This window comes from Salmo trutta, chromosome 6 (assembly GCF_901001165.1).
Source record: "Salmo trutta chromosome 6, fSalTru1.1, whole genome shotgun sequence".
Classification (NCBI taxonomy): domain Eukaryota; kingdom Metazoa; phylum Chordata; class Actinopteri; order Salmoniformes; family Salmonidae; genus Salmo; species Salmo trutta.
This window is the reverse complement of record NC_042962.1, coordinates 42,749,078-42,775,005: the sequence shown is the minus strand read 5'-3', so window position 1 is coordinate 42,775,005 and position 25,928 is coordinate 42,749,078. Positions and strand designations below refer to the sequence as shown.

At 43.9% G+C, this 25,928-nt stretch overlaps 1 protein-coding gene across 4 annotated transcripts in view; it reads left to right on the top strand.

Moving 5' to 3' along the window:
• LOC115195962 (activin receptor type-2A) overlaps nt 1-25,928 on the top strand; it is a 50,197-nt gene that overhangs the window by 10,262 nt on the left and 14,007 nt on the right. For 2 of the 4 annotated variants that reach the window (XM_029756344.1, XM_029756343.1), the window contains 3 exons: nt 22,535-22,742; nt 23,980-24,101; nt 24,976-25,130. In XM_029756344.1, the coding sequence (XP_029612204.1) occupies nt 22,535-22,742; nt 23,980-24,101; nt 24,976-25,130 (485 nt within the window). The remainder of the gene's footprint in view (nt 1-22,534; nt 22,743-23,979; nt 24,102-24,975; nt 25,131-25,928) is intronic. The other 2 variants (XM_029756345.1, XM_029756346.1) reach the window with 2 other exon arrangements.

Below are 25,928 nucleotides of genomic sequence, written 5' to 3'. Positions count from 1 at the left end.
AATCTACACACAATACCCTATAATAAAAAAGCGAAAACAGGTTTTTAGACATATTTGCGAATTTATAAAAAACTAAGAATCCTTTGCTCTGAGACTCGAAATTCAGCTGAGGTGCATCCTATTTCCATTGATCATCCTTGAGATGTTTCTAGAACTTGATTGGGGTCTACCTGTGCTACATTCAATTGATTGGAAAGGCGCGCACACACCTGTCTATATAAGGTCCCACAGTTGACAGTGTATGTCAGAGTAAAAACATAGCCATGAGGTCAAAGGAATTGTCAGTAAAGCGCCAAGACAGGATTGTGTCGAGACACAGAGCTGGGGAAGGGTATCAAAACATTTCTGCAACATTGAAGGTCCCTAAGAACACAGTGGCCTCCATAATTCTTAAATGGAAGAAGTTTGGAACGACCAAGACTCTTCCTAGAGCTGGCCGCCCGGGCCAAACTGAGCAATCGGGGCGAAGGGCCTTGGTCAGGGAGGTGACCAAGAACCTGATGTTCACTCTGACAGAGCTCCAGAGTTCCTCTGGGGATGGGAGAACCTTCCAGAAGGACAAACATCTTTGCAGCACAGCACCAATCAGGCCTTTATTGTACAGTGGACAGACGGAAGCCACTCTTCAGTAAAAGCCACATGACAGCACGCTTGGAGTTTTCCAAAAGGCACCTAAAGGACTTTCAGACCATGAGAAACTAGATTCTCTAGTCTGATGAAAAGAAGATTGAACTATTTGGCCTGAATGCCGAGCGTCACGTCTGGAGGAAACCTGGCACCATCCCTATGGTGAAGCATGGTGGTGGCAGCATCATGCTGTGGGGATGTTTTTCAGTGGGAAACTTGTCAGGATCGAGGGAAAGATGAACAGATCAAAGTACAGAGAGATCCTTGATGAAATCCTGCCCAGTCTCATGACCTCAGTCTGGGGCAAAGGTTCACCTTCCAACAGGACAACGACCCTAAGCACAGCTAAGACAACGCAGCGATGCTCCCCATCCAACCTGACAGAGCTTGAGAGGATCTGCAGAGAAGAATGGGAGAAACTCCCCAAATACAGGTGTGCCAAGCATGTAGCGTTATACCCAAGAAGACTCAAAGCTGTAATTGCTGCCAAAGGTGCTTCAAATAAGTACTGGTCTGAATACTTATGTAAATGTTATATTTGAGTTTTATTTTTTTATACATTTTAAAACATTTCTAAAAACCTATTTTTGCTTTGTCGTTATGGGGTATTGTGTGTAGGTTGATGAAAAGCAACAATTGAATCTATTTTAGAATAAGGCTGTAACAAATGTGGAAAAAGTCAATGGGTCTGAATACTTTCCGAATGCACAATATACAGGGTCAAGTTGAAAAAGTGATTGTTGTCCCTGTTATGACATTTTCTGCCCGCAGTTGACGGTTGAAGCAGAAGGAAAAGAAAACTTCCAAACGGTCTTAACCATTTTGATTTTGAGATGGAGCTGAAATCCAGAGTTATATATTCATTGGCTATATCATAGCTAATCTTTGGAGATAAATATTGATACATTACTAGCTCAATCTCTCTGTTAACCCACTGTTTCTAGGCCATCATTGAAAATAAGAATTTGTTCTTAACTGACTTGCCTAGTTAAATAAAGGTAAATAAAAAAAATAACCTGCAGAAATGACTAGTTAGTCATAATAATAATCTATTACATTTGTACAGCACTGTTCATTATACAATAATAATCCCAGTGCATAAAATACAAGTAAAAAATGTGCATTCGTACTGAACAAAAATAGAAATGCAACATTTTCAATAATTTGACTGAGTTACAGTTCGTATAAGGAAATCAGTCAATTTACATAATTTAATTAGGCCCTAATCTATGGATTTCACAACTGGGCAGGGGCGCATCCATGGGTGGGTGGGCATAAACCCACCTACTTGGGAGCCAGGCCCAGCCAGTCAGATCGAGTTTTTCCCCACAAAACAGCTTTATTACAGACATTAATACTCCTCAGTTTCATCAGCTGTTTGGGTGGCTGGTCTCAGATGATCCCGCAGGTGAAGAAGCCGGATGTGGCAGTCCTGGGATGGCGTGGTTACACGTGGTCTGCGGTTGGGAGGCCGGTTGGACGTACTGCCAAATTCTCTAAAACAACGTGAAGGCGGCTTATGGTAGAGAAATAAACATTTGATTCCCTGGCAACCTCTCTGGTGGACATTCCTGCAGTCAGCATGCCAATTACACACTCCCTCAACTTGTGTAACAAAACTGCACATTTTAGAGTGGCCTTTTATTGTCCCTAGCACAAGGTGCACCTGTTTCATTATCATGCTGTTTAATCAGCTTCTTGGTATGCCACACCTGTCAGGTGGATAGATTGCCTTGGCAAGGAAAAATGCTCACTAACAGGGATGTAAAATAATTTGTGCACAAAATCTGAGAGAAATAAGCTTTTCCGAATGTATGGAGCATTTCTGTGATCTTTTATTTCAGCTCATGAAACATGGGTCAAACACTTTACATGTTGCGTTTTATATTTCTGTGCCGTATAGATGAGTATAGAATCGTCTTGAAAGGGAAAGATGCAATTCCCATATTCTGTCAATTGGTGGTTACACCCACTTACACAAAGGTATGTCTATGGTAAGACTTGCATAAATAGGCTAAGGTTACTGTTAGTAAACCATGGGGTTTCACTTTCAGCACAATGCGATTTTTCTCAGTGCCCAGGACTCGGGAGGCCTAAAGTAAAAAGGGCCTAGTCCTAAGTGTAATTTATGTGTCCTGCAGATGTTGCCTTATGCTTCACAGGACTGCAGTAGTCTAGACAGACTGTCTGATCAGCGTACGGCCTTGCTTAGATCCAGGATGATTAACACTGGTTGTTCTACATTTATCATGTTCTGGTTTCAAGTCTCTCAAGACTCTCTTTCCCCTTGCTCATTTTGCTCCCGATAAGATTTTTCATGCCTTGCTGTCATCAAATTTTTTTCTTCTCCCTCTCACTGACTCGCTTCCCAAAGCACAAAGGGAAGTCTGTTTTAAGTAGATGGGTTATATGTATCTGCAGCTTGTTGAACAGACGGGTTGATTTGCTTCCAGTACGCTAATGCACACTAAATGGTTAGTTGGGGACCAATTACTAATAATCATGGCCTATTTAAAGACCTGTAGAACATGCGCATGAGGTATTTTCAAGTCCTGTGGATGAATGAAGCGCCAGTGTAGTAAGAGATACTGGGGAAGACCTTTTTATCAAATAGGCCTGAAATGGTCCTCTCGGCTAAATAGTCCTAGCTATAGGTGGTTGTGAGCAGCCATTTACTTTTCCGTGGTTGAATTGCTCTGAAGATAAGCATTGAATTTTGCTTTCCCCGTTCCCTTCTGGTCATAAATTATGCTTACCACAATTTTCCTCCTCAAGATAATTCCAGACAATTTAGCTAGCTGGGGTCAGTGCACTTACCCCTACACCCAACACTGCTGAGGATAATTAGCAGTTTAAAATTGTATTTCCTTCCTGTAGAATAAACTGTAAGAATGTACACTATGCACAGAGCTGGCTGTAGCCTATTAGGCTGGCGCGGGGCCCTGGAATATGGGTGCTTGTACAGTAGACTAGTTCATTGCGTGCCCTGAATGCTGTAGCCTTGGCCGTAAGCAGTTTAATTGAAGTAGAGACTGATAGGCTGTCGGACATTCCAGCAAGGATTAAGGGGATTGGATGCTGTTGCTGAGTTTGGTGGTTTTACTGGCCTGTATGGAAAGACTGCAGGCTTTGACCGGGTCTGGCTAGCGACTAACCGGTTCAGTGTGCTTTGTTTGAAGTCAGTATCAACTTATTATGAATAGAGAAATTATTTATATTGAATAACCAATAAGGATACATGAGCCATTTCCAAGTATTGTTAGTTGCTTCTTAACAGTCACTAGAGATGCTGCTCGACATTTGGCCATAAATGGCTGATTCCAAGGGTCCAGCATCCCTCACCCTGTCACAGTAAAGTGATTTCACCAGGCAGGCAGATTGGAGAGCAATATTCCTCCTGATGGTCAACAGTGGCACTTCTACTGTATATTATATAACTGTAACCCAATCCCAGGAAACCAGCCGCATAGGGGCCGTGTGTGTGTGTGTGTGTGTGTGTGTGTGTGTGTGTGTGTGTGTGTGTGTGTGTGTGTGTGTGTGTGTGTGTGTGTGTGTGTGTGTGTGTGTGTGTGTGTGTGTGTGTGTGTGTGTGTGTGTGTGTGTGTGTGTCTGTGTTGCAGGGTGCACAACCACATGATTCCGCCTGCAGTGAGTCTCCTGTCTCTCTACTCATTGCATAATGCAAGCTGGCTGATAGTCAGCAGCAACCCTACACTGCAGCAGTTGCAGCTGTATAGCTAGCCACTCCTGTCCCTCAGCCACATCACAGAGAGAGAAACCAGGCCCAGTGTTTTTCCATAGCTCCTCCTATGTCGTTGATCATGGCAGAACACGGGCATGTTATTCAGTGGGTGCAATGTCCAGGATGTAGTAGGTATATCTGTAGTCTCGATCGCCAGACTCAGGGTCCCCCACAGCGGTTGTGGTGAGAGACTAGTAGATCTGTAATGCATAGAACACAAACAAAGGTTTTTCTTAATCAGATAACGCTGCATCTTCATACTCAAGTTGGTTGTAATTGTGCAATACAGTTATTGGGTTGAAGGAGTCAACTGAGTGTAACTGAGTAGTAACAAGTGGTTCTAAAAGTTGAACACTCCCCGGTGTCAGTAGAGCTGTTAGCTGTTTAAGGGACCCCTCTCTCACCCATATCTTTTCCTGCCAGTTGTTGGTATTGTAATATGATGCCCCGGTACTCTCGACATAGCCTAGAAGAGAATGAAAAACAATTTCTTCAGGCGTCTGCTACTCTGCTTCTTGACGCTGCTTTATTTATCTGAACTGGGCCCTAAAATGCCTGACATAAAGGGTTTTTCTAACATCACGTGAAAGCATAAGGGTCCTGGAAAAATAAACATTAGGCTATATGTCATTACAATTAGTGCTGACTCTGTAGGATCTTAGCTTTGCAGAAGCAAGCAGTGTAACACCATGCAGCTCTAATGGGGCCTGGTCAAAAGTAGTGCGCTATATAGGGAAAAGGGTGCCAATTGCGACGCTTCCTACGTAACAGCTACAAGCCTCGGCAGCTGCTGTGCCTCCAGTCAGACAAACAGCTGGCTGTAATTGCCCCAATTTTTCAGTTTGACAGACTGAAACAAGTCACTTTTCCAGCTAGAAAGTTGTAGAAGGTGTAGTAAAAGCTGCTCCTGGTCCCAACTGCAGAAAATCTGGGTTGTATTCAGTAGGAATAATACCGTAGAACACGATCCAAAGAAACTGAGTGAAATGGGGAGGTAGTATACTGAACTTGTCCAATAAGTCATTCTCAACCCATGTCCACTACTCTCCTCACAAAGCCAGTTCTTAAGTCTCGTGAGACCTCTGCACTCTTGCCTTTGGCTAGCTCCAGTGCTGTTGGAGGTAAAAGCATTACTGTTTAACTTCTTGCCATTCCTCTACACTAGCAGCATCGCAGTGCTTGAGGTGTCAATACAAACTCATGTTCGATCCCGGGCTGTGTTGCAACCGGCCGGGACCGGGAGACCCATGAGGCGGTGCACAATTGGCCCAGCGTCGTCCGGGTTAGGGGAAGATTTGGCCGGCCGGATGTCCTTGTCCCATCGCGCTCTAGGGACTCCTTGTGTCAGGCGGGAGCATGCACGCTGACTTCGGTCACCAGTTGTAAGGTGTTCCCTCTGACACATTGGTGCGGCTGGCTTCCGGGTTAAGCCAGCATTGTGTCAAGAAGTAATGCGGCTTGTCAGGGTCGTGTTTCGGAGGATGCATGGCTCTCGATGTTCGCCTCTCCCGAGTCCGTACGGGAGTTGCGGCGATGGGACAAGACTGTAACTACCAATTGGATATCACAAAATTGGGTTAAAAGTACAAAAAAATATATATACATTCACCACTCCAGTTTATCCTGGAGTGACCCCTGAAATCAGTCCATTGTAAAGGCTGGTGTAATGTTGTACTCAGGGAGCAACTGAATTAATGACTCACTCTGGAGATTTCTCAAATGAATTCCCTTTCACTCCATCTTGGCACTGGGCATCATCACGAGAGCAGGGATATATTTTTTAAGGGTAAAGATGCACCCAGCTTGAAGCAGTTTATTTGCGTTCTGTAGGCCTATCTCTCACAAAATCAACAAGCGAATCGTCAATAATCATTATTCATTAGGATATTTGCTCTGTGTCTTTGTGTCGATTTAATATTCTTGTCATTTTTTTTATTTAATCAACAGCATGAGCAATTCCACCCTCTGCTATGACTATGCCAAGTCTTTAATGAATAGTTTGGTTTACACACACACGGCAGTGCAGGAGGTCCCCCATGCAGGGCCGGTTCCAGACGTAAGAGACATAAGTGACATTTCTGGAGGGTTAAGGAGCTCAGTCTGGGTCTCAACTTACTGTTGAGAGTAACAATAATAGAATACACAAAGTGCAATTTCGAAATGTGGTTGTGTATCAGCAGTTTTTCTCTTGTTATGTCAGTCACTGACAGTCACTCAATTAGCCATGTCGGCTAACAATTTTAGATTGGTAGTTAGTCTTGCCAGCTATCCAAACTTGTATTAATCATGGCCGAATACTGACCGGACACCTGCCCAGGGGCCCTGACCTCCAAGGGGGCCACATTGATAGCCACTGGACTGAGCGGAGCCCTTTAGCTCTTAAATGCTCCAGGCCTCAAGCTCGTATGATTACCTTCTCAGTCCCAGCATCACCTTTTGGCTTCTGGACAGGCAGCAAGTCAGGCAGGCAGGGAGTCGGGGAGCCTTTGGTGAGGCTGCCAAGTCCAGACTCACTCCCTGTACTGCAGTCCACCAGCCTGCCAGTCAGTCAGTCAGTCAATCAGTGTACTGTACATAAAAGGCAATGGCCCTGTCTGTCTAAACCACAACATTTGATTGCATTTAGGTTGAGTGGGGAATGGGAGATTGTCTTGGTGGACAATGTTCACTTTGCATTTGCTTGTACTGAAAGTAGCCAATTAATGTTCCCTTAAACTTAGTTGATGCTTATACTGTGGGCATGTTTCAGTACATCTAAGGACAAAGATGTTCTCCAAGCTAGAAATGGAGGGCACTCAGGGCAGAGTGATAGTTAGGCTACACTCTGAGCAGGGGGCAAATCAGAGTAAGTATTGCTGTGAGCAGCACTGCTCTCTCTCCATGTACAGTAGTAATACCACTACGGATGCACGATATATCGGTGAACTTATCGGAATCGGTCGATATTAGCTAAAAATGCCAACAACAGCATCGGCCCGATGTCTAGTTTAATGCCAATGTGCAAAACTGATGACAAAGCTGACGTGCATACCTATATAACGTAGGTATATGACGTAATGACGCCACGTAAAATTTAGCGCTACATGTGCAACACTGCTGTGTGGATCGAGCAGTCAACAAGTCGAGCAGGCATTTGAAAGAGTATACAATTTCAGCGAGACAACTCAAATGCGGCGAAATCCAATAATGGAATTCATTTCCTTTGACAATCAATCGTTCTCTGTCGTGGGTGATGTTGGCTTTCGCCGACTGGTCGCGCACCGGTACACACTACCAAGTGTGCTATTTTTCAGATTTTGCCCTACCGGAGTTACACAGTAGTAGCGTCATTCCAACAAAAAAAATGTTTTTACATTGCGTCACTGCTATTAGCTTCACGACTGACATTTGGACCAGCGATATCAACCCCATGAGCATGCTGAGTCTGACAGCACAGTGGGTCGTCAAGGATTTCGTACTGAGGAAAGTTGTTGTGCATGCTCATGAATGTGTTGGTTGTCATACCTCTGCTGCCATTTCAATGGCATTTGAGAACATGTTTGAAACATGATCACACTAGCTAGCTCCATTCAAACAACTGACTCGATAAATAAGCTCATCAACTGCGCCTGCAGCAGACGTGATACCCTCTGTCATGGCATTGAAACGCCTGCTCAACAGAGCGATTCGGTGGCATTCTCTCTTTACTGTGTCGCCACCATGCTCGATGCTATGTACAATGACCGCTACTTTGATGCAGACAAGAAACAGGGTTTACGTGAAATGTTACATACACAGCTGGACAAGATGGACATGGACACAGTGACAGTGTGCACCGAGGAAGCGAGGCCACAGACAGCCAGAGCTGAAACTTTACTGCTTGACATGTAAACTCAACAACAACAACAAAAAACGTCCTCTCACTGTCAACCTCGTTTATTTTCAGCAAACTTAACATGTGTAAATATTTGTTTGAACGTAACAAAATTCAACAACTGAGACATAAACTGAACAAGTTCCATAGACATGTGACTAACAGAATAATGTATCCCTGAACAAAGGGGGAGTCAAAATCAAAAGTAACAGTCAGTATCTGGTGTGGCCACCAGCTGCATTAAGTACTGCAGTGCATCTCCTCCTCATGTACTGCACCAGATTTACCAGTTCTTGCTGTGAGATGTTACCCCGCTCTTCCGCCAAGGCACCTGCAAGTTTCTGGACATTTCTGGGGGGAATGGCCCTTGCCCTCACCCTCCGATCCAACAGGTCCCAGATGTGCTCAATGGGATTGAGATCCGGGCTCTTCGCTGGCCATGGCAGAACACTGACATTCCTGTCTTCCAGAAAATTACACACAGAACAAGCAGTATGGCTGGTGGCATTGTCATGCTGGAGGGTCATGTCAGGATGAGCCTGCAGGAAGGGTACCACATGAGGGAGGAGGATGTCTTCCCTGTAACGCACAGTGTTGAGATTGCCTGCAATGACGACAAGCTCAGTCCGATGATGCTGTGACACACCGCCCCAGACCATGACGGACCCTTCACCTCCAAATTGATCCCGCTTCAGAGTACAGCCCTCGGTGTAACGCTCATTCCTTCAACGATAAACACCAATCCGACCATCACCCCTGGCGAGACAAAACCGTGACTCGTCAGTGAAGAGCACTTTTTGCCAGTCCTGTCTGGTCCAGCGACGGTGGGTTTGTGCCCATAGGCGACGTTGTTGCCGATTGATGTCTGGTGAGGACCTGCTCTACAACAGGCCTACAAGCCCTCAGTCCAGCCTCTCTCAGCCTATTGCGGAAGTCTGAGCACTGATGGAGGGATTGTGCATTTCTGGTTTAACTCGGGCAGTTGTTGTCATCCTGTACCTGTCTCGCAGGTGGGATGTTTGGATGTACCGATCCTGTGCAGGTGTTGTTACACGTGGTCAGCCACTGCGAGGAAGATCAGCTGTCCGTCCTGTCTCCCTGTAGCGCTGTCTTAGGCCTCTCACAGTACGAACATTGCAATTTATTGCCCTGGCCACATCTGCAATCTTCATGCCTCCTTGCAGCATGCCTAAGGCACGTTCACACAGATGAGCAGGGACCCTGGGCATCTTTCTTTTGGTGTTTTTCAGAGTCAGTAGAAAGGCCTATTTGGTGTCCCGAAGTTTTCATAACTGTGACCTTAATTGCCTACCGTCTGTAGGCAATTAAGACTGATAAAAAAACACCATCTCAAGAGAAGGGACTGTAAATGTGCTCTTTACAATGATGGAAGAAAATATACTGTCAGACTTTTTGTTTGGAACTGAAAAAATACTGTTATTGTCCAAATTGAGTGTCCAAACTTTGGCTAGTTTTGTGTATCTAATATATACAGTGGATTTAAAAAGTCTACACACCCCTGTTAAAATGCCAGGTTTGTGTGATGTAAAAGAATGAGACAAAGATAAATCATGTCAGAACTTTTCTACTGTTAATGTGACCTATAATGTGAACAATTCAATTGAAAAACAAACTGAAATCTTCGATGGAGAAAAATGAAAAATAAAAACCTTACAATAACCTGGTTGCATAAGTGTGCACACCCTCTTATAACTGGGGATGTGGCTGTGTTCAGAATTAACCAATCACATTCAAACTCATGTTAAATAGAAGTCATTACACACCTGCCATCATTTAAAGTGACTCTGATTAATCACAAATAAAGTTCAGCTGTTCTAGTAGGATTTTCCTGACATTTTCTTAGTTGCATCTCAGAGCAAAAGCCATGGTCCGCAGAGAGCTTCCAAAGCATCAGAGGGATCTAATTGTTGAAAGATATCAGTCAGGAGAAGGGTACAAAAGAATTTCCAAAGCATTACATATAGCATGGAACACAGTGAAGACAGTCATCATCAAGTGGAGAAAATATGGCACCACAGAGACATTACCAAGAACTGGACGTCCCTCCAAAATGTATGAAAAGACGAGAAGAAAACTGGTCAGGGAGGCTTCCAGGAGGCCTACAGCAACATTAAAGGAACTGCAGGAATTTCTGGCAAGTACTGGCTGTGTGCTACATGTGACAACAATCTCCCGTATTCTTCATATGAATGGGGTAGGGTGTCAAGACGGAAGCCTTTTCTTACAATGAAAAACATCCAAGCCCGGCTGAAGTTTGCAAAAACAAACATCAAGTCCCCCAAAAGCACGTGGGAAAATGTGTTATGGTCTGATGAAACCAAGGTTGAACTTTTTGGCCATAATTCCAAAAGGTATGTTTGGCGCAAAAACAACACTGCACATCACCCAAAGAACACCATACCCACAGTGAAGCATGGTGGTGGCAGCATCATGCTTTGTGGCTGTTTTTCTTCAGCTGGAACTGGGGCCTTAGTCAGGGTGGAGGGAATTATGAACCGTTCCAAATACCAGGAAATTTTGGCACAAAACCTTCAGGCGTCTGCTAGAAAGCTGAAGAGGAAGTTCACCTTTCAGCACGACAACGACCCAAAGCACACATCCAAATCCACGAAAGCATGGCTTCACCAGAAGAAGATTAACGTTTTGCAATGGCCCAGCCAGAGCCCAGACCTGAATCCAATTGAACATCTCTGGGGTGATCTGAAGAGGGCTGTGCACAGGAGATGTCCTCGCAATCTGACAGATTTGGAGCGCTTTTGCAAAGAAGAGTGGGCAAATATTGCCACATCAAGATGTGCCATGCTAATAGACTCCTACCCGAAAAGACTGAGTGCTGTAATAAAATCAAAAGGTGCTTCAACAAAGTATTAGTTTAAGGGTGTGCATACTTATGCAACCAGGTTATTGTGGTTTTTATTTTTTTTCCACCTCAAAGATTTCAGTTTGTTTTTCAATTGAATTGTTCACGTTATAGGTCACATTTAAAGGTGGCAAAAGTTCTGACATGATTTATCTTTGTCTCATTCTTTTACATCACAAAAACCTGGCATTTTAACAGGGGTGTGTAGACTTTTTAAATCCACTGTATATCTCATTGCTTAAATGTATGCATAAATAGGACCTTATAGATGCCCAGTCTTGGTCATATGGTTTCAGTTTTTCCACAGGTGCATGTTCATTAATTGTTTATGGTTCATTGAACAAGCATGGGAAACGGTGTTTAAACCCTTTACAATGAAGATCTGTGAAGTTGTTTTGGATTTTTATGAATTATCTTTGAAAGACAGGCTCCTGAAAAAGAAACGTTTCTCCTGAGTTTTTGATGAAATTCTGGTTTTGAATGAAACAACGAAACAGCACAGCAAGTAAGTGAAAGAAATAGGTTTTGATTATGTTTTACTGGTAATGGGGGCATATGTAAATGACCAAATAATGTGTGTGTGTAACCTTTATTTAACTAGGCAAGTCAGTTAAGAACATTTTTATTTACAATGATGGCCTACCCCGGCCAAACCCGGACGACGCTGGGCCAATTGTGCGCCGCCGCCCTATGGGACTCCCAATCACGGCCGGATGTGATACATCCTGCATTCGAACCAGGGACTGTAGTGACGCCTCTTGCACTGAGATGCAGTGCCTGAGACCGCTGCATCCGTGTGTGTGTGTGTGTGTGTGTGTGTGTGTGTGTGTGTGTTAACTATTTAACTACTAGAATGCTTAAAAGGCCACTAAAATTGTAAATATCGGTTATCAGTATCGTTTTTTTGGCATGGAAAATATCGGTATCGGCCAAAAATGTCATATCGGTGCATGACTAAGTACCACCATGTCTTCTGTAGCACAAAGACCTCTGTATATTGACATTTCCTCCGACATTGTGTTATCTTAACACTGCAACTGCAGTTCCTTCTAACAAGGGATCATGAGTTGACAGAAGTTTGCGGGTTTGCTCATTGTAAACCTGTGGTGAGGGATGTTTTTGTTAGGTCTGAATGCCTGGCTCTTGAGTGTTGTTTTGGCTAACCACAAAAAACAGCTCCGATTATGATGGGGCTTGAAACCATATGGTTCCTCCAGACTAGTTTTGCAAAGTGTTGTGACTATTTTGTTACATGCTTTGTGGATTACATTAATTCCGGCGGATTACTTTTGTTAAACAGAAGGATGAACTACTTTCATTGAAAACATGTCACACGTATCTGTTCTGTTTAACAGAGGCTTGTGGTTAGGAATGGTTTGGTTTTAAACAGTGAGCCTGGACTGCACTCATTTTTAGTTCTTCTTCTGAACTTCAATTTCTTGATATTAGGTTTATAAGCTTTTTGGTTTGTTTTCATAAATATATGACTCATTCTGAAATGCTTTAAGATGTTTCCGAGAAGTTTCTCACTCTCACCCATATAATATCTCTGCAAATAAATAAATCATTGTTAGAATAATATCGAAAGTGTTGAAAAATAAAGAGTTGTTCTGTACCATAAAACTAAACTGTGTCCCAAATGGCACCCTATTCCCTACATAGTGCACTACCTTTGACCAGAGGCACTGGTCAAAATAGTGCACTACGTAGGGAATAGGGTGCCCTTTGGGACACACATGCTGTGTGGGAGGGAATGTGTTCTTCAGGCATATCTGCCACTTTGTGTGGGCTATGCTATGCACTCACCCTGATTGGTATCTGAAGGAGCAGTAACTAGCGATCGAGTCAGAAGATTGATTGAGCATTTCTTTTGGAAGTATTTTGCTTCCATTCTGTTCAATAGTCTAGTGTTCAACTTAGCCTATGGGACGCAGGAACATTGTGTGCAATATTGCTTAGTTTGTACTGTAGAGCTACATTGGCTACTTTATGTAAAGGGGAATTTCCATCTATAAGGACCCATGAGCACCAACGTGAAGTTCATAGGAGCATGAGAAATTGGGTGTCAAATGAAAGCTAGTCTATATTTGAGAAGTTGAGGCATTTGTGGATTTTTCAAGCATTTTCAATTCTAAAAATGTGGAGTAAGAAACGGCTTTGATTTCTGGTCAAACGGATGTAATAGGAGTCTTAGACGACATCAGTGGTGTAAAGTACTTAAGTTAAAATACTTTTAAGTACTACTTTACTATTTATATTTTTGACAACTTTTAGTTTTACTACATTCCTAAAGAGAATGAGGTACTTTTTACTCCATACATTTTCCCTGATACCTGTTACATTTTGAACGCTTAGCAGAACAGGGAAATGGTCTAATGCACACACTTATCAAGAGAACATCCCTGGTCATCCCTACTGCCTCTGATCTAGCGGACTCACTAAATACAAGCTTTGTTTGTAAATTATGTCTGACTGTTGGAGTGTAACCGTGGCTATCCGTAAATTAAAAATATATATATATAGAAAATGGTGCCGTCTGGTTTGCTTAACGTAAGGAATTTGAAATTTCTTTCAATACTTAAGTATATTTTAAACCAAATACTTATAGACTTTTACTCAAGTAGGATTTTACTGGGTGACTTTTACTTAAGTCATTTTCTATTAAGGTATCTTTACTTTTACTCAAGTATGACATTTGGGTACTTTTTCCACCAATGGAAGACATCTACCAGAAAAGAGTAGGCTATTAGAAATACATAAACACAATCATGTTGAAGTAAAGACCCCTACCAACTAATATCAAAACAAATGATTTGCCTCCTATAAGTTTAAAAAGCATTGCATTGCCAATTCCGTTACTTAAACCTACATATCTTTAAAACTTCTTAACGATCAGACCCCTTTTTTCAATTTCCGCCTAAAATGACATACCCAAATCTAACTAAGACAGCAGGGGTTCAAACTGTAGAACCCAGTTCCAACATTTGAATATAAAAATTGATTTAATCAAACAAAACTATGCTACATTTTATCTTTGGGACCCTCAGAATGACAAATCAGAGCAAGATTACTGAATGTAAGTTCATTATTTACCTTCAGAGGTGAGTGTATCAAACCAGTTGCCATGATTAGTGTTTTGTTGTGCACTCTCCTCAAACAGCATGGTATTTTTTAACTGTAATAGCTACTGTAAATTGGACACTGCAGTTAGATTAACAAGAATTTAAGCTTTCTGCCCATAAGAGACATGTCTATGTCCCGGAAGGTTGGCTGTTGTTTACAACGTCATTCTAGTCACATTAGCGCATGTTAGCAACAACCATCCCGGTTTAGAGACGCTGATCCTGTAGAGGTTAAAGGCAGTGCAGTCAAAAATGAGATTTTCCTATGTTTTATATACACTGCTCAAAAAAATAAAGGGAACACTTAAACAGCACAATGTAACTCCAAGTCAATCACACTTCTGTGAAATCAAACTGTCCACTTAGGAAGCAACACTGATTGCCAATACATTTCACATGCTGTTGTGCAAATGGAATAGACAACAGGTGGAAATTATAGGCAATTAGCAAGACACCCCTAATAAAGGAGTGGTTCTGCAGGTGGGGACCACAGACCACTTCTCAGTTCCTATGCTTCCTGGCTGATGTTTTGGTCACTTTTGAATGCAGGCGGTGCTTTCACTCTAGTGGTAGCATGAGACGGAGTCTACAACCCACACAAGTGGCTCAGGTAGTGCAGCTCATCCAGGATGGCACATCAATGCGAACTGTGGCAAGGTTTGCTGTGTCTGTCAGCGTAGTGTCTAGAGCATGGAGGCGCTACCAGGAGACAGGCCAGTACATCTGGAGACGTGGTGGAGGCCATAAGAGGGCAACAACCCAGCAGCAGGACCGCTACCTCCGCCTTTGTGCAAGGAGGAGCAGGAGAAGCACTGCCAGAGCCCTGCAAAATGACTTCCAGCAGGCCACAAATGTGCATGTGTCTGCTCAAACGGTCAGAAACAGACTCCATGAGGGTGGTATGAGGGCCCGACGTCCACAGGTGGAGGTTGTGCTTACAGCCCAACACCGTGCAGGATGTTTGGCATTTGCCAGAGAACACCAAGATTGGCAAATTCGCCACTGGCGCCCTGTGCTCTTCACAGATGAAAGCAGGTTCACACTGAGCACATGTGACAGACGTGACAGAGTCTGGAGACGCCGTGGAGAACGTTCTGCTGCCTGCAACATCCTCCAGCATGACCGGTTTGGCGGTGGGTCAGTCATGGTGTGGGGTGGCATTTCTTTGGGGGCCGCACAGCCCTCCATGTGCTCGCCAGAGGTAGCCTGACTGCCATTAGGTACCGAGATGAGATCCTCAGACCCCTTGTGAGACCATATGCTGGTGCGGTTGGCCCTGGGTTCCTCCTAATGCAAGACATTGCTAGACCTCATGTGGCTGGAGTGTGTCAGCAGTTCCTGCAAGAGGAAGGCATTGATGCTATGGACTGGCCCGCTCGTTCCCCAGACCTAAATCCAATTGAGCACATCTGGGACATCATGTCTCGCTCCATCCACCAACGCCACGTTGCACCACAGACTGTCCAGGAGTTGGCGGATGCTTTAGTCCAGGTCTGGGAGGAGATCCCTCAGGAGACCATCCGCCACCTCATCAGGAGCATGCCCAGGCGTTGTAGGGAGGTCATACAGGCACGTGGAGGCCACACACACTACTGAGCCTCATTTTGACTTGTTTTAAGGACATTACATCAAAGTTGGATCAGCCTGTAGTGTGGTTTTCCACTTTCATTTTGAGTGTGACTCCAAATCCAGACCTCCATGGGTTGATAAATTGGATTTCCATTGATTATTTTTGTGTGATTTTGTTGTCAGCACATTCAACTATGTAAAGAAAAAAGTATTTAATAAGATTATTTCTTTCATTCAGATCTAGGAAGTGTTGTTTAAGTGTTCCCTTTATTTTTTTGAGCAGTATATATTTCCACACTGAGGTTGGAATAATATTTTGACATTGTGTAAAAGTCCCTTTTTAGTGTAAGAGTGTTTGAAAAGACTGCTGAAATTTCAGCTTGTTTTGGTGGGATGGAGTTTTGTCCTTCAGTTGTGACATCACCATGTGTTAAGTTAGTTAACAGGCCAATAAGAAAGAGTTCCAAACCTCTCTGCCAAGAACAGCACATCCCCCCCCCCCCCCCACTCAAACCACTCAGGCAGTCCTAGCAAAATTGTTGCTTGAGATATTGGTCTTTGCTGAGAAGCTTTTTTTTTATTACCATTTTACTAGAAAACAATCACAGTAAGGTGCCTTCAGAAAGTATGCATACCCCTTCACTTATTCCACCTTTTGTTTTTACAGCCTGAATTCAAAATGGATGACTTTTTTTTTCTCTCACCCATCTACACACAATATCCAATAATGACAGTTTGAAAACATTGTTTTTAGAAATATTTGCAAATGTATTTACACTGCGTGCACAATTATTAGGCAAGTGAGTATTCTGATCTTATCATTGTTTCTATTCACATTTTCAAACTCCAAACCATATAAACTTGAACGCTTATTGGATTTAATCATTTTCAGGTAATATGTATTTGTGTAATGAGGGAGGGTGTGGCGAAAGGTGAATAACACCTTATATCAAGGTGTGCATAATTATTAGGCAGCATCATTACCTCAGGTAAAATGGGCCAAAAAAGAAATTTAACTGACACTGAAAAACCAAAAATGTAAAATGCCTTTCAGACGGATGCGACACTCTTTAACTAGCTAAACTATTGAGGTGTGACCACCGGACATTCAAACGTTTTGTTGCAAATAGTCAACTGGGGCGCAAAAAACGCATGGGGAAGAAAAGGCGCAAATTAACTGCAAAAGACTTGAGAATAATTAAATGTCAAACTACCAGGAACCCATTATCCTCCAGTGCCACCGTATTCCAGAACTGCAACCTACCTGGAGTGTTCAAAAGTACAAGGTGTCAAGTGCTCAGAGACATGGCCAAGGTCAAGAAGACAAACAAGACCACCACTGAATAAGATTCACAAGTTGAAGCGTCTAGATTGGGCAAAGAAATACAGATGAAATGAAAGTGACTCTTGATGGACCAAATGGATGGGCCCGTGGCTGGATCAGTAATGGACACAGGGCACCACTTTGAGTCAGGTGCCAGCAAGGTGAAGGAGGGGTACTGGTATGGGCTGCTATCATTGAGGATGAGGTAGTTGGACCTTTTCGGGTTGAAGATGGACTGAAACTCAACTCCCAAACCTACTGCCAGTTTCTGGAAGATTCTTTCATCAAACAGTGGTACAGGAAGAAGTCCTCAGCATTCTAGAAGGCCATGATCCTTATGCAGGATAATGCTCCATCACATGCATCCAAGTACTGCACTGCTTGGCTAGCCAGCAAGGGCCTCAAAGACGCCTGAATAATGACCTGGCCCCCTTCCTCACCTGACTTAAATCCTATTGAGAACTTGTGGGCCCTTCTCAAACGTGAGATTTACAGTGATGGAAGACAATACACCTTTTTGAACAGCATTTTGGAGGCTGTGGTTGCTGCTTCAGCGAAAATTGATCGTGAACAGATCAAGAAACTGACAGACTCCATGGATGGAAGGCTCATGGCAGTTATTGAAAATAAGGGTGGCTATATTGGTCACTGAATATTTTTGAAAGGCCAAAAATGTTATATAATTGTCATTTTGTGTTACTTATCTGTTACACTTACTCAAAAAATTTAGAATAAACAAGTGAGTTGAGAGAAATTATTTTTTTAATTTAGTTGCCTAATAATTCTGCACACTAATAGTTGCCTAATAATTGTACACACTTTTATATATTTCCCTGAAAAAGACAAAACTCACTTTTCCATTCAGGTTTGAGGTTCAATAACATTTTGGATTGACTGAGAGCATTGTGTTTGTTCAACAATAAAATTAATCCCGAGGAATACAATTTGCCTAATAATTGTGCACGCAGTGTAAATAGAAATATATAGTTTACATAAGTATTGACACCCCTGAGTCAATACATGTTTGAATCACCTTTGGCAGCGATTACAACTGTGAGTCTTTCTGGGTAAGTACCTAAGAGCTTTGCACACCTGGATTTTACAATATATTTGCACATTATTCTTTTAAAACTTCTTCAAACTCTGTCAAGTTGGTTGTTGATCATTGCTAGACAGCCATTTTCAAGTCTTGCCAGAGATTTTAAAGCCATTTTATAGTCATCGTTGGCCTGATGGTGAAATCCCTGAGTGGTTTCCTTTCTCTCCAGCATCTGCATTAGGAAGGACACCTGTATTTTTGTAGTGACTGGGTGATACACCATCCAAAGTGTAATAACTTCACCATGCTCAAAGGGATATTCAGTGTTTTTTTTACTCATCTACCAATTAGATGCCCTCCTTTGCGAGGCATTGGAAAACCTCTCTGGTCTTTGTGGTTGAATCTGTGTTTGAAATTCACTGCTTGACTGAGGAACCTTACAATTATCTGTATTTGTGGGGTACAGAGATGAGGTAGTCATTCAAAAATCATGTTAAACACTATTATTGCACACAGTGAGTCCATACAACGTATTGTTACTTGTTAAGCACATTGTTACTCTTGAACTTATTTAGGCTTGCCATAACAAAGGGGTTGAATACTTATTGACTAAAGACATTTCAGCTTTTCATTTTGTATTCATTTGTAAGCATTTATAAAAACATTATCCCACTTTGACATAATGGGGTATTGTGTGTAGGGCAGTGACACAATTTCAATTTAATACATTTTAAATTCAGGCTGTAACACAACAAAATGTGGAAAAAGTCAAGAAGTATGAATACTTTCTGAAGTCACTGTAATTGTTACCCAGAAGTGATTTGACATTGAGATAAAAAAAAACATCTGCATTGGACCTGTTTAAGATATTTTCTAATTTCTCTCTCTCTCGTGAAGAGGGAGGATAAGGAAAGGTAGACCTACCAATTAGTTATAGTGTTTTAACTGATATCAAGTTTGTTTATTAATTATTAGGCTGTGATTAAAATGGGTAATTTTGTTACCAAATCAGTAGCAGAATTCATAGAAATCATAGTAGCCACAAACCACAGTTTGGTCACATGCTACTTTTCTCCCTTCCACTGGCGTACTGTTATGTTCAGATCATAACAGTTTTTTTTTTCTGTTGTCTGGTGGTCAAAGCAAGACTGTGAAAACCGTCTGGACAATCTGCCTCTCTCTCTGTCTCTCGTAATTCCGTTTCCGGATGTAAATCCACTTACTACCTACCGTAGTTCAATAACCAAAATAAATTGGTGTCATGTCATAGCTGACACCACATTCTTTTTGCAGACATTTTTCAATCTTAATTCAGAGCAGATATTTAAGAGTTTTTGGAAAAGCTGCATTAACAGGGATATTTTACCGTAATTCTCTTAACAATCTTTGCTTCATTCTTAACAGTAATTCGTTTTTGTGACAATTTGTGGAAATTGTTAAATGTAGACCTTGTGCATGGAGTTGTAGGGTTTGTTAAACTTTGAAATCAAAGGTTTTTGTTTAGCATACATTTTAATTGAAAACTGAGTCAAAGCGTAATTCTGTTACCATGGAATTGCCCAAAGGCTTCCATAAAACAGCATATTCTTGAATACAGGAAGAGAGAACCACCTGCATCTGGTTCCCAGCATTGCCTTTCGCTCCTGTGAGGAGAGAGAGAGAGCGTTTGGCCTCCCACCCACACACAGCAGCCCTGGCAGGCTGTGACCGAGGCAGTGACGTGGTGCTGTTGAGCCCAGGTCTGCCAAGCCGAGCCAGGGTTTGAGATACCAGGGGATAAAAACGGCCCTACAACAGCCTACACCCTGGGCACAGAGCAGCACAGCCCACTGCCAGAGCTGTTCTTAGCTCCTGAGTGAGAGAACCAACCAGAGCAAGCTGAGGTGGCAGGGGGACCAGGGCCGGGTCAGTTTCAGGCTGGGCCAACCCAAGCCAATGGAGATAGGGCTGGGAGTCTGGTTCCCAAACATGAGTCTTCTCGGGGTTGTGGGAATAAGAGGATTCCCACTGGAAGAATGGTAGCTAAGAGCAGTACTCCTTCTCTTACCCGCTGGAACAATTCTGTTTCACCTGTTTAATAGGTGGAAACTGAGGTCTGTTTGTATGGGATCATCTTTTTTTGACCACTTATAAATTGAATGAACAAATCCCCCATGCATCAGGGGCGAAGCTCATTCCTTAATGATTATTGCTGGACTTTGGCCCTCCCGTGTGTGCAGTTCTCTAACTGTGTGAGGCAAGTGCAATGCACAGCAAAAGTGAGGATTGGATTTATATAGCGCCTTTCTACCAACTGAGGTACCCAAAGCGCTTTACATAGTAAGGGGGAAACTCACCTTATCCACCACCATTTTGGTAGAGAGTGCCCTCAGCCTGGATGCTGTTTACGTTGTAGTTTAAAACGACCTACCGCTGCAGCCCGACTCTGGCCAAAAGCACTTGACTTCTGTAGCCCTTTTTTTTCAGCCTGACTGATTCAGTCAGTGCCCTGCTGAAAAATACATGACGTAGCTAAAGTTAGACCCATACCTCAGTTACATGGAAGCTGCTGTACACATCAATAGCCTAGCTGTTCTATTTGAAAATGCGCGTGTTGTTTTCCTGTGTGTGCGCTGCATCTGTCTGTGTCTTTTAAGGACACATAGGCTGTAACCAGAATGCCACATTTAGCCTCTCAGTTAATCAATCAGTCAGATAGTAAAAGCAGACCAATTTGACATCCATACACTACTGTCCAGTGAACTGAACAAATGATATGAATGAACACTAGCTGAGGCAATTGCTGTCCTGTTATGAGCTCTGTTAGCCTATGTTGTACAGTGCATTCAGACCAATTGTCTTTTACCACATTTTGTTACGTTACAGCCTCATTTATTAAATTGTTTCCCCCCCTCCCCCATCAATCTACACACAATACACCATCATTACAAAGCAAAAAACAGGTTTTTAGAATAAAAAACCCCCTGAAATATCACCTTTACATAAATATTCCGACCCTTTACTCAGTACTTTGTTGAAGCACCTTTGTGGCAGCGATTACAGCCTTGAATCTTCTTGGGTATGATGCTACAAGCTTGGCACACCTGTATTTGGGGAGTTTCTCCCATTCTCTGTCAAGTTGGATGGGGAGCGTCACTGCACAGCAATTTTCAGGTCTCGCCAGAGATGTTAAATCGGGTTCAAGTCCGAGCTCTAGCTGAGCCACTATAGGACATTCAGAGACTTGTCCCAAAGCCACTCCTGCGTTGTCTTGGCTGTGTGCCATTGTCCTGTTGGAAGGTAAACCTTCGCCCCAGTCTGAGGTCCTGAGCGCTCTGGAGCATGTTTTCATCAAGGATCTCTCTGTACTTTGTTCTGTTCATCTTTCCCTCGATCCTGACTAGTCTCCCAGTCCCTGCCTCTGAAAAACATCCGTACAACATGATGCTGCCACCACCATGCTTCACCGTAGGGATGGTGCCTGGTTTCCTCCAGACGTGATGCTTGGCATTCAGGCCAAAGAGTTCAACCTTGGTTTCATCAGACCAGAGAATCTTGTTTCTCATGGTCTGAGCGTCCTTTAGGTACCTTTTGGCAAACTCCAAGCGGGCTGTCATGTGCCTTTTACTGAGGAGTGGCTTCCGTCTGGCCACTCTACCTTAAAGGCCTGATTGTTGGGGTGCTGCAGAGACGTTTGTCCTTCTGGAAGGTTCTCCCATCTCCACAGAGGAACTCTGGAGCTCTGTCAGAGTGACCATCGGGTTCTTGGTCACCTCCCTGACCAAGGCCCTTCACCCCCGATTGCTCAGTTTGGCCGGGCGGCCAGCTCTAGGAGGTTCCAAACTTCCATTTAAGAATGATGGAAGCCATTGTGTTCTTGGAGACCTTCAATGCTGCAGAAATGTTTTGCTACCCTATCCCAGATCTGTGCCTCGACACAATCCTGTCTCGGAGCAACACAGACAATTCCTTCGACCTCATGGCTTGTTTTTTTCTCTGACATGCACTGTCAACTGTGGGACCTTATATAGACAGGTTTGTGCTTTTCCAAATCATGTCCAATCAATTCAATTTACCACAGGTGGACTCCAATCAAACATCTCAAGGATTATCAATGGAAACAGGATACACCTAAGCTCAATTTCAAGACTCATAGCAAAAGGTCTGAATTGTTATTTAAATACGTTTTTTTTGTGTTTGAAATGTTTTGCTATGTCATTATGGGGTTTTGTGTGTAGATTGATGAGGAACATTTTTTATTTAATACATTTTAGAATAAGGCTGTAACGTAGCAAGATTAAAAAGTGAAGGGTCTGAATACTTTTCGAATGCACCGTATGTAGAATACAGGCTGTGAATGACCTGTTCGGCTTGTGTATCTCTTGCTCTGTCCTGTAGGTGCAATCCTGGGTCGCTCGGAGACACAGGAGTGCGTTTACTACAACTCTAGCTGGGAGAAGGAGCGAACCAACCGCAGTGGCATCGAGCCTTGCTACGGAGACAAGGACAAGAGGCTCCACTGCTTCGCCACCTGGAAAAACACCTCGGGAACCATCGAGATCGTCAAGCAGGGCTGCTGGCTGGACGATGTCAACTGCTATGACAGGTCAGGTAGTGTCTTATTCTGAGGCAAGATTGTAGACTTAGGGTCTTAGAGGTCCTCTGTAGCTCAGTTAGTAGAGCATGGCGCCAGGATAGTGGGTTTGGTTCACGGGACCTCCGATATATGAAAATGTATGTGCGAAAACAGTCACTTTGGATAAAAGTGTTTGCTAAATGGCATATATTCTTATTAGACTTAGGGCTAGTGTTTAAGTTAAAGGGTTGGTGGTCTGAAGCACTGTACTTCAGTCCTTTCTTGCAGATGGTGACTAACACCTATTAGTTTAGGTCATACTGTCCTTTGTTTGACGGTTAACTTAGTACATCTTTAAAGGCGCTGCATGGTCAATCTGACATCTGCATTGGCCGTGCAGAATGAACGGTGATATGGCCTCTGCATAAGTCAGGGCATTCATACTTCTTGCGCTTCGCGGAGCAGCGCAGAGCTGTTGTGAAGGAAGTTGTCAAGAAAGTGAGTTTGTGTTTATACAGGTCCTCCCGCCCTCACCTACCGTCAACCAATCATGTCAATGCGGAGCTATACGGAGCCATCCGTATTGTTACGAAACTTGAGAGGCGCATGGCGATACGGTACGGAGCTCAATTTGGCCACTGCCTGCCTCCGGAGGCTCCGCAATTGCGTCACACCCTCCATACGGCGTCTCCAACCACATACCACGTTTTCGGTTCAAGCATAAATTGGCTTTTAGTATAGTGCGTAAAGCTCTGCTTACGGCCAGTCTTTTATTTCTCATTTCTACTACAGCACTTGCAGAGTGGTTGTCTCTCTCTCATCTTTACAGGAAGAGAGAGAGAGAGAGAGAGAGAGAGAGAGAGAGAGAGAGAGAGAGAGAGGAGAGAGAGAGAGAGAGAGAGAGAGAGAGAGAGAGAGGAGAGAGAGAGAGAGAGAGGAGAGAGAGAGAGAGAGAGAGAGAGAGAGAGAGAGAGAGAGAGAGAGAGAGAGAGAGAGAGAGAGAGAGAGAGAGAGAGAGAGAGAGAGAGAGAGAGAGAGAGAGAGAGAGAGAGAGAGAGAGAGAGAGAGAGAGAGAGAGAGAGAGGAGAGAGAGAGAGAGAGAGAGAGAGAGAGAGAGAGAGAGAGAGAGAGAGAGAGAGAGAGAGAGAGAGAGAGAGAGAGAGAGAGAGAGAGAGAGAGAGAGAGAGAGAAGGGCTGCCAGCACTCAGCTCTCTACCTTTGTGACGGAGGTGTTCTCTTCTTCTGTCTTCCTTTCTCTCTGCCGCAGTAGTGAATGTGTGGAGGCGAAAGAGAGTCCGGACGTCTTCTTCTGCTGCTGTGAAGGCAGCATGTGTAACGAGAAGTTCCTATACAGCCCCGACACACAGGCTGTCCAAAGTAAGTCGTCATGTAAGTTCACACACAGGAAGCTGATGTTATGTCACATCCTCCTGTCAGTTTTCCAGCCAAACACAGACAATCAGTCAGTAATTCTAACCCAAGAGGCACTGGGGCATATTCCCCAACCAACACTAGAGACACAAGGTCTTCTGCTTTACCAGGGCCCGTAGGTCTACTGCTTTCATTTGAAACTCTGATTCCAGGCTGGCCACTGTCCTCCTCTCAATGGCAGCCAGTAGGGACCTGTCTTAGTCTAGGCCCAGTCAGAATGTAGCAACTAGTGTCGTCCGTCAGGGCCACCAAGCCCAGCCCCAGACAACCTCAGTGTCACAGGAAGGGAAACCGCAGCAATAATGCAATCCAGCCGTGACTCTGATGGCAGAGAACTCTGATGGCAGAGAACTCTGATGGCAGAGCTGTGGCTGCTCACATCAAATACTATATCTTTGTGATATGACAAGTGGGCACACTGCACAGTAAGGCTTAGCTATTTGTTTTTTGGGTCACTTGGTTGTTTCGGTGGTTATTTTTGGCTGCTGGCTTAAGTTCTCATGAAATGCATTTCACTATTAATCTCACTATTTAGAGGATTTTGTTGAAGCGACCCAGATGTGTTGAGCTGTGTTGGAACTATTTTTAGAGTGTTGCACTACTAGTCTTCTGATACCATTGTGTATGGCGTGATGAAAATATGAGGGGAACAAAGCACATTTGCATACCTGTATTAAGGTGTATTCTCCCTCTCCCTGCCTCCTCCTCACCAACCCCCTTCCCTCTCTTTCCACCACCCTCCCCATTCTCGCGCCTTGATGTACCCCTTACCTCTCATTTTCTTCCCCCTCCTCCCCATTACCGCCCTCTCCCCCCGGTCCCCCATCCACAGCGACCTCCAACCCGTTTTCCCAGAAGCCTCAGCTGTTCAACACCCTGCTGTACTCTCTGGTGCCCGTTATGGGCATCGCCGCCATTGTCCTCTTCTCCTTCTGGATGTACCGTCATCACAAGCTGGCATACCCGCCCGTCCTGGTGCCAACACAGGTAAGAATGTGTGTGTGTGTGTGTGTGCGTGCGATGTCCAGAATAAACGGAAGACGTACTGCTCACTGCTTGGTATTTTAATCTTGATATAGGAGTGACTCACTAACATTTCCAAGGAAAACGGATGCAAAACAATGGATGGCAGAAGAGAACATTGAACCTGCTGATCTGAAGTGAACACACGTGATTAGCTGGAGAGTGACAGGAAGCCTAGCCCCGACTCGGACCGTGTGCGGCCGTGTGTGTGTGCGTGCAGTCCATGCAGTGTATGTGGGCACAGCCTGCCACTAATACTGTGAAATGTGTATCTGCTCAGCACTCAAGCCATTACTATAGCCCCACACACAGGCACACGACGGACACACACAAAGCTGCTGTTTGTTCACCCTGGTTAGGCTCACAGGATAGGGCTCTGTGCTCATAGGTCGGACAAGGGTGGCTCACTCAAGCCTGCTCCTGTACAGCTCTTTGTAAACTGCCGTTCAATAAATACAAATGTCACCAGAACACTGCCACTGCCTTTCCTCCGCCTGTTGCCCTTTGCAGTGTGTTTGAGAGGGAGCCCACGATGCCGTGAAGTGTTTGGTTACTGTGCTTGGTTACTGCGTCATACGGAACAGTGTGTCCTGACCCCACTCCTCTGTCTCCACCCAAGGGCCAGGCAGGCTCCCTGTGTTTGTCATCTATTTCTGGGGTGAGCTGGGACTATTCTGGCATCCCTAACCCAGCACTACGTGGCCACGATGCCATGGAGGAGAGAGCACCCAGGGTGCGGTTTAGGCCTGAAAGGGAAAGTGA